This window comes from Lichenostomus cassidix, chromosome 21 (genome assembly GCF_008360975.1).
Source record: "Lichenostomus cassidix isolate B80296 chromosome 21, HeHo_3.0, whole genome shotgun sequence".
Classification (NCBI taxonomy): Eukaryota; Metazoa; Chordata; class Aves; order Passeriformes; family Meliphagidae; genus Lichenostomus; species Lichenostomus cassidix.
In genome coordinates, this window is record NC_139501.1 from 2724421 (window position 1) to 2733042 (window position 8622).

Genomic DNA, 8622 nt, shown 5'->3' on the forward strand with positions numbered 1-8622 from the left:
AGGAAAAAAAAAGAGATGTGTTATTTTGCAAGGCTGCTGTTAGTGATTCTTTTCATTTTTAATGCCTGTCCTATTTCTGGTTTAGCTCTCATGCTGATGGTAGGAATATAGCAGGAGACTGTATGTGAAAGATCATTTGTTCATGAACTCCTGTGCCCAGAGGAAGAGACTTGGGTTTTCTATTAAGGATGTTTTATACTTTTCATTTTTTTTTTTTCAATTTCTTTTGCAGGCCAAACAAGCTCTAGGTCTAAAAGGGCTGTTTCTCAGAAATCCAAAGCAGGCCTCTCTGGACAGTCATGCTGCTGGGCAGCTCCATCGCAAACATTCCTTTAGCAGCCACATCCTGAGACGGACAGCCAGTGCACCCACCAAGAGCCAGAAGAAGAACAAGAAGGGCTTCCCCGAAATTGCTTTTGACTCCAAGGACAGCAGCTCTGCAGGGGCTGGAGAAGAGAGGGAAGTGGAAGCTGCCTCCCAGCCTCGCTTTGTGCAGGAGCCAGAGAGTGCTTCCCCATCCCCAGCTCCCCGAGACGGTGCCGCTGGGGAGGCACCTGCCAGGGGCTTGAAAGGTAAGGCCCAGGGCTCTCCCAAAGGGCCGAGGCAGAGCTGTGCCCACCCCGGGGCTCCTTTCAGCGAGCCCTTGCCCAGGGCACACAGGGTGAGGCTGCAGGAGCCCCAGGGCGACAAGCAGAGCGTCTTCGCCCGCTGTGCCATCAACAGCTCGGGCAGGATCGGCGTGGCCACCAACTGCATGAAATGCATGATTGGCTCCAAGGAGAGCCCTGAGCTGGAGGGCCAGTGGAGTGACCACCCTGCCAGGCCCATTGCTAGAGATCCCCTGCACCCTGAGCAGGGCAGCAGTGCAGAGGAGAGGGTAGAGCTCAGGACCTGGGTTGTCAGAGGGCAGCCCAGGCCACACTCAGATTTGCAGCCTTGCAGCAGCCCTGGAACTGCAGACGATGTGACAAGGAGCACTCAGTCTTTTGTGACCCCAGGGAAGAAAAGTGTTGACTCTAAGTGTCACGGAATAAAGGCTCATTCCCGGCAGCGGTGGCAGTGCCAGTCAGGTGGCAAGTATGGAAGCACTGTCAACTTGGTTGCAGCCAGCAATGGCTCTATGTCCTCCAACTCCAGCAGTCTAGAAAGCCTTGGAAGCCCAGAATTCCCCAGGCACTGGTCTGAACCTTCTCGAAGGCAAGTGGGCACCCTACAGAGGGAAATGAATGCCTTGTTCGTTCAAAAATTGGAGGAAATTCGAAGTAAATCCCCTATATTCTTTACTGGTAAGACCAGATTTTCTTCACCCTTCTCCACTGTAGATCACATCATTGTCTCAGCTTCTGCATAGCGTCCTTACTTAGAAGCTCCTCTATGTTGTTTGGCTGTCAACAGCTCTTTTTTTATTTTAGTTTTGGCAATGACAGAAAAAAAATCTGCATAAGTATTTTTATTTTCTTTTTTTGTAGATGTGTCTGGTTTAGATTAGTCCTTGCCATGCCTAGTTAACCATCTGCAGTAGTGACACTGTCAGTAGTCCATGAATGTTTGGGTTGTTTGTTCAGGGTTTTTTGTTTCCTTGGTTTTCTTGATGAGTGTGGTATGATACTAAGTAAATTTTAAGATCCAAACCAGAGCATTAAGTGAGATTGAATATGGAAAACCCACATCAACAAACAGTAGCCAGGCTGGGGCACTCCTGGCATTCCCCACTGCAAAGCAAAGTGTGCCCACTTAGAGGAAAGCAGCATTTTATGGTTGTTTCACACTAGAAACAGGAGTGTGGTCACTGGATTCATGTCACTGCACCTTGACCATGAACTGGGTGTTTGTAAAAATGGGAAATAGAAGCAGAGGCAATCAAAGGATATCTTTCCATAAGAAAAATGGCATTTTTTTTCCTCCTTATTTGTCAGGAGAGAGAGAAGGGAAGAGATTTTGACAAGAACATTCTGCTTCGCAGAATTGTAATGAGAAAGTATGAAATGCAGCTTTTGGCTGTGACTCCTAGAGCTTCTCTTCAATCCCCTCACCCTCCTCCTTAATTGTCCAAGAAATGTGGACAATTGGTAATGGTGGTTACATTTTCAGGAACAGTGAAGTGACTTTGGTGCTTTCCTTTAGCTCTAATCCCTTTTTTAGTAACAGATTCTGACTGCCCGCCTATAGTGGGTTTCTTTGAATGCCTCACACGGAAATTTAAGATATTTTAGTTGTTTCAACAATTTAATCTGGTTGGGTGTCCGCAGTTTTTCTTCTATTTTTTATGCCTTTTTTGTTTTTAACATATTTTTCCAATATCTGCTTTGGGCTTTTAGGAAAATACCAGGACAGTGGGAGGGGAGAAGTTTGCTGGTTCCCGTGACTTGCAGTTAATCCAAAGCAGCAGAACTCTTTCTATGCCTAAATTATTGGCATTGGGCTTTTCACAAGCTCTGAATACTGTGACATATGAAACCATTTCCCATTATCAGTGCCAGCTCCCCTGCCAGCCCCCCGAGTCACTAAACAAATATTGTGATATGCTTGAAATTTGATTAAATCCATCTGACTTCCCAAGCATGGAATCAGCAAACGCTTAAAATGGTGAAATGGTGCCTTGGACTGGCTGCTGCTGGTCCAGTGACAGCCCCTCTGTTTGCACAAACAGCTCCCTTTCCCATCCTCCTGCAAGGCCGTGCCTTGGGCCAGGAAACCAGGGAAACCAGCTCCATGGCTGCACTTGGGAATTGGCATTCTGCTGGGGGAAGTGCCCCTGGGATGAGACAGGGAGCTATAGTTGGCCCTTTATGGCAGCAGTGTGACATTTAGCAGTGATCTCCCTCCCAAGTGTGGTGCCCCAGTCTGTGCTGGTAGATGGGGAGAAGGAGGGCTCCTTACTCTGATCACATCTGGGCTCTTCCTGATGCTCCTCCAGATGCTGAGAGTCTGGGCATGCTGGATTTGGCTCCTGGGCACACATGCCTGCTTCCCTTCCAACACTCTCAGCTAGTGCAGGACAGGCCAGGGAACAGCTGTTCCCATCCCTGAGCTCCTCGGGGTGGGATGGAAATCCCAAGCCAGAGGAAAGGTCTGGTATTCCCTGGGCATGTTCTGGGAGTGCAGGTGATGTTTCCCACAGCTTTGGAGAAGAGGAGGCAACCTGATCTAGTGGAAGGTGTCCTTGCCTGTCAGGGAGGTTGAAAATTAATGATTTGTAAAGTCCTTTCTGTTGCAAACCACTCTATGATTCTGTGATTCCATGATTCTGTGATTCCATTCCCCAGTCCAGTGGAGTGTTTCTTCAACACTAACAAATACCACTTTTCATTCTTCCGTGATAAAAAAGTGAACTTAATATCTGTGCATGTATGGATTCCATTGAGTGCTCTGGTTGGTCAGAAATTCTTAGGATCCTACAACCATGTGTGAATATCCCTGTATGTCTCCTTTCCCTCCCTCAGCACTAATTTATCCTGTTATCTGCACCTGCCTTCCCTACATTAACTGGATTTTTCCTCTGTTCTGTCCTATTATTCTACATGCACACTCTCTCTCTCTAGTTAAGAACTGAAAGGACAAGCAAGTCAAAGGTAACTGTCTGCTGAGTGTCCCTGATTTGAGCACCTTGTTGCCTGTAGTCCTGGTTTTTGCTTGTTTCCTGCCCTATAATTACCTGCTCCTATATCCTTAAGGTCGTGCTCTGGCTTGGTGGTGCTTTGTTAGTTCTGGAATGCATGTCTGCACTGTGCTTTGGAGATATGGGAAATAATCTTTTTGGCATGATTGCTTTGGCTCTCAGGGTGCAGGTTGTAAACACTGCAGTGAATGGAGCATTTTCTCCAGGTAATTGGTGGCTGTAGTGATTCTCCAGGGTTGCACTCTCAGCCTGCTGTTTGTGAACCATCCATCTGCAGACATTTTTTAAAACAGAAATTACCAAGTTTTTCTAAGAAGAACAAAGTCAGTTTAAAGCTTTAATTTTGTTTTTAAAAGTCCCATTGCCAACATTCCACTGTCTGCACCCAGAGCATTTGTAATCTGCTCCACAAGTCCCGTGCTGCTTCTCTTCTGAGTGGTTGGTCATTGGGATCACATCTGCTGGTCAAACTGGTGTTTTGATTATTGCACATGCTCTGGTTGTGCTCTGATACCCTGACCTCTTTGAGTGCTGGAAGGAAGGAAAACTGCAAATCAAGTGGTGCTGGATGCTGGAGGAAGCAAAGTTAGTTCACAAAAGGGCACACAAAGGGCACAAACTGCTGGGTACTGTTGTTGTTTGATAAGAAAACCAGAACAGTCACGTGGTGCTGCTGTGCATGGACTGAGATTTCTTGAAGCAACAAGGCTTTGTGCAGCTAAAACTGAATGTGCAAAAGGTTTTGCTGCCTTTGGCCAAGCATTTAAAATCAAAAGTTATTTTAAAAGTCGTGATTAACATAGGCAATTAGTACCTTGAGAACAAAACAATAACACATAAAAAATAAATCTTAGTCTAAGATTTGATTAGATTTGTAAGAGCTGACTAACCCTGTATCTCTGTTTTTCTTGTTTCTCTCTTTTTCTTTTCATGCTTCCCAAGCAGATGTCTGCCATTTCTCCATCCAGAGGTCAGTCACTTCCTTATGCAGCCTAGAAACGATCACAGAAGAGCCTGTCCTTGCCAATGAAAACCATCACTGCAGCCTTCTCTTCCCTCTGCCCGTTACCCCTTACAGTGATTCTGAGGAAGGCTCTGGCTCTGACCACTCCACCGAAGCTCAATCAGAGGGAAGCAGCACACCCAACCAGCCTCAAGAATCTCCACCCTCCAGTGAACAAAGAACAAACCTGGCTACAGATGACCAAGGGCAGCATGTCCCAAGAGCAGCTGGCACAAGTTTAGTAGCCCCAGAGGATGAGAGGACAAGAGTGGCAGGACGTCTCATGGACGGAAATGGCTGGACACAGTGCAGTAATGCTGAAGATCAGGGTGGATTAGCAGCACATCCCCAAAAAGCCAGGCTGGTAGAGGCAGCAGATCACAGTGCTGGCCAACCTGTAGGAAACTGCCAGAAGCAAAACAACCCACCAGGTCAGGTATTAACAGACATGAAAAACACCTCTGAATCCAAAGGGCAAAACCTGGGTGCAGCAGCTGTTCCACCACAGCCAAACAACGTCATTAATGGCACACAGGCAGATCCTCCCCAGAAAGCCCAGGCTGCACAGGCTCTCCCTGCCTCTGTTTCTCAGACGAGCTCTTACATGTCGGCAAGAAGGGCAAAGAGTGAAGGACTGAAGATGTCAGACTCCTCAGCCTTAATAAAAATTCCGAGCAGCCTGTCTCCCGCAGCAGAAGTGTACTTTGATGCCACTGTCAATGACAGGATCTGGAGCAAGCTCGACTGCAGCAGCCACCGGGACAGCATGTCCTCCTCGTCCAGCATGTCCTCCAATGACACCGTGATCGACCTCTCCCTCCCCAACCTGGCTCGCAAAAGCCTGCCGGACCTCGGCCTCCGCCAGGACAGCCTGGAGCCCCTGGCCATCAGGAAGGGGATGCGCCCACGCTCTGCCACCAGCTGCAGCAACGAGATGCCAATGGTCAGCAAGAGCAAGTCCAACCCCAACCTGAGGTCTGGCCAGCTGCCAGCCGATGAGCTGTGCCCGCGGCCCCTGGCCAGGAGCCCTCAGGACGCCTTCTCATCCATTCCCAGGAGGCACACCTGGAGCAGGCTCTACATGGAGAGCCTCAGACAGTCCTCTAACAAATCCAAAGCGCACGACACGGTTGGGAATAACCAGACAAAGTCCAAAAGCCTTGGGGACCTTACCTCTGACGACATCGTGTGCACTTTCGAAAGCAAATACCGCAGCATCAGCAGGAGCTTCGTCACCCGCTCCATGCGGGAGCAGCGGCGCTCCTCGGGCCTCAGGCCCTCGGCCAAATCCCGCGATGAACTCACGGAGCAGCTGAAGAAGCTGACAGCCTTTCAGCAGGAAAACGACATCACCTCCCCCATCAGCCTGGAGCCCACCGAGTCGGAAGAGGAGGGCGAGAGCACGGGGCTGTTGCGCCGCTCGTCGTCGCGCAGCCAGAGCCGCGTGCGCTACATCGCCAACCGCGCCAGACAGGCCCAGGAGCGGCAGCGCCTGCAGGGCCGGGCACAGCTCGGCAGCCCCATCGAGGAGAGGGGCAACCCCGAGGGTGCCTGCAGCGTGGGCAGGGCTGGCTGCACCGACCCCGCTGCCCCCGCGGCATTGCCCGCCTCCCCCAAAGCGCAGAGCGACTGCGGCGCGGACACTGAGGTGTTCTTCATGCTCAAACTGTGACCCCTGGGCACTGTTTACACTCCTGTCATGGTGAAACACAGCCACCTGAGAGGCACAAAACATCCTCCCACGGCTCGGTGCTTCCTGGCCTTCCCTCAAGCCCAAGGGTGCTTAATATCACCACTCCAAAAGGATAGATGAGTATTCATTTTCCATTGCGCTTGCCCAGCCTCCAATTTGGCCTCCTTTGTGTGTGGCCACCTCTTGCATTTGCAGTTTGCTCTTGGTCTTTACTAATTTCAAGAATTCTTCTGACAGTAGGTAACCTTGATGTTTAATAGCTAAATGTGATGCTAACGACAACTAAGGTAAATTTTGCTCTTACAAATCGTGGCTCCACATAAGGAGGCTGGACTTAAAATCATGTTTTATTTTCTGGAAGAGTTTGAGGCCTCTGAGGGTGTGAATTAATAATGTAGTAGATACAGTCCATCTTCCATCGTGGACCTGCTTATTTCAGTGAAAATCCCTATTTTCTCTTTGAAGAAGAGCTCTCTTGTTCCAAAGCAATGCTTTTATAAACCCAGCCTGTTTATATATCTATATATATCTCTATATACACCTGTGTGTATGCAAAGATATGTCTGCACATGTATGTACACATGCACATCCTGAACCTGAACTGTGACTGTTCCTTGTCTCAAGGCACTGTCTGGGGGAATTGAGACAGGAGAGAGAAGGGAATGGCTAAAAATAGACAGGAAGCATCTTCTGACTTTACTTCAGAAATGGCTACGAAGCATGTTAGTCTTTTCTTGAAACAGCACTGTCCCTTCTTATGGTATTTTAACAATGCTGCTGTACATAGCACTTTTTGGATGAATTTTACTATTTCTGTATTGCACTGCCATGCAAAATTTTCAATGATATGTTTAAAAAAGAGAGATATTTAATTTTTTTAGATGGACATATTTAGAATTAAATAACAACCTAAACAGAGTAATAATAATTTTTCCTCCCCCCTTTTTTTTACTTTTTATTCTTAGGGATGTTGTCATGTGTCCCCCCCACCCTCCAATTATGATGTCATTTATTATAGATGTACATTTTATCAGTGATGGAGAAGAATGTTTACTGAGATGCATTTTAAAGAGAAACAGAGGTTTAATTTTATTTCAGGCTGCATAGAGTCCCTATTATTGAGAGGATATTTTGCCTTTGTAATGATTCTTTTGTGTATATTGCAAAATTTAAGAATTTGTTTGTAAAACCACCTTACACTACTAAAATAAACATATTTAACCTTCCAGCTGGTGACTCTTTCGCTGTGACAAAACACTGGGGGTCTGTGATACACAAACATGGTTCATTCTATCTGCTTTGTTTTTAAACTTCCTTTGTGGATAACATTTAATTTTACTCTTTTTCAGAATGGTAGCCAGTGCAGAGCCAGCTCAGATTTTTCTCAGGTCCTCCAGAACACGAGCAAGGATTGGCAGAGACTGACATTCCATGGTGTGAGACACAGCACTGGGACTGGGGCAGAGGCTGGCTGGGAGGATGAAAATTCTGGGTGTAATTAGTAGCCAAACACACAGAAGGAGCTGATCCATCCTGGAGCAGCTGTACAAGTAACACAGATGGCCCTGTTTCATCACTGAGGGGGTTTAAAGTCTGGCTGAAAATGCTGCAGCACAATTTTCCTCTTCACCTGTCACTTGATTGAAAAATCACTTCTATTCCTGTCCCAGCAAAGTGCACAGTGAAAGTGCATTTTGCTTCCTTCACACTCCTCCTGCAAGGGTTGTCACTTGTGGAGCTGGGAAGGAGCTCTTGGCTCTAATTTTAGCATCATTTGGCAACAAGAATTTAAACTCTGAGATACCAAAATAGCCACAAAATTTAAACTCTGAGATATCCAAATGTAAGCCTAAGAGTGTTATCACCAATAACATGGAGATGGGGCTGGAGGGGTTGAATTTTCTGATTTAATCTTTTCAAGTGCTCTTCGCTATATTTTGCCTGAAAATATTCCCTCAGTTTTCCAGCCTGGCTCAGATCCTCACTGCTTTCAGATCCTGCAGATCCCAGGAGAGCTTTGTGCAGCAAAGGTTTGGGATTTGCACTGAGGTGACCTGAGAGCATCACTGCAGTGCCTGGAGGAAAGGAGGTGAAGCTGCAGCAGAACGTGTGATTTGCCAAGAGGAGCCTCCCATTGTGCCCCAGCACAAAGCAAATTTCATTAACATTCTCGGGACGAAAAGCCATTCTTGTAATACTTTCATTTTGGGCTGAAAAAGCTGCAGGGAGTTGCTGCTTTTGTAACTTTAATGCTTTTGTAATTTTAATGTAAGTACATGCAACTTGACAGCTTTTGGAAAGTTAATG

General features: G+C 47.2%; 1 protein-coding gene across 2 annotated transcripts in view; it reads left to right on the forward strand.

Annotated features, from left to right (window-relative positions):
* Positions 1-7543, forward strand: part of PLCH2 (phospholipase C eta 2) — a 76235-nt gene extending 68692 nt beyond the window's left edge. The window contains exons 23-24 of one of the 2 annotated variants that reach the window (XM_085079969.1): positions 233-572; positions 4565-7543. In XM_085079969.1, coding sequence (XP_084936095.1) covers positions 233-572; positions 4565-6294 — 2070 coding nt within the window. In that variant the 3' untranslated portion in view covers positions 6295-7543. Of the gene's footprint in view, positions 1-232; positions 573-4561 lie in introns of both variants that reach the window. The other variant, XM_085079970.1, reaches the window with a different exon arrangement.
* The last annotated feature ends 1079 nt before the right edge of the window (positions 7544-8622 follow it).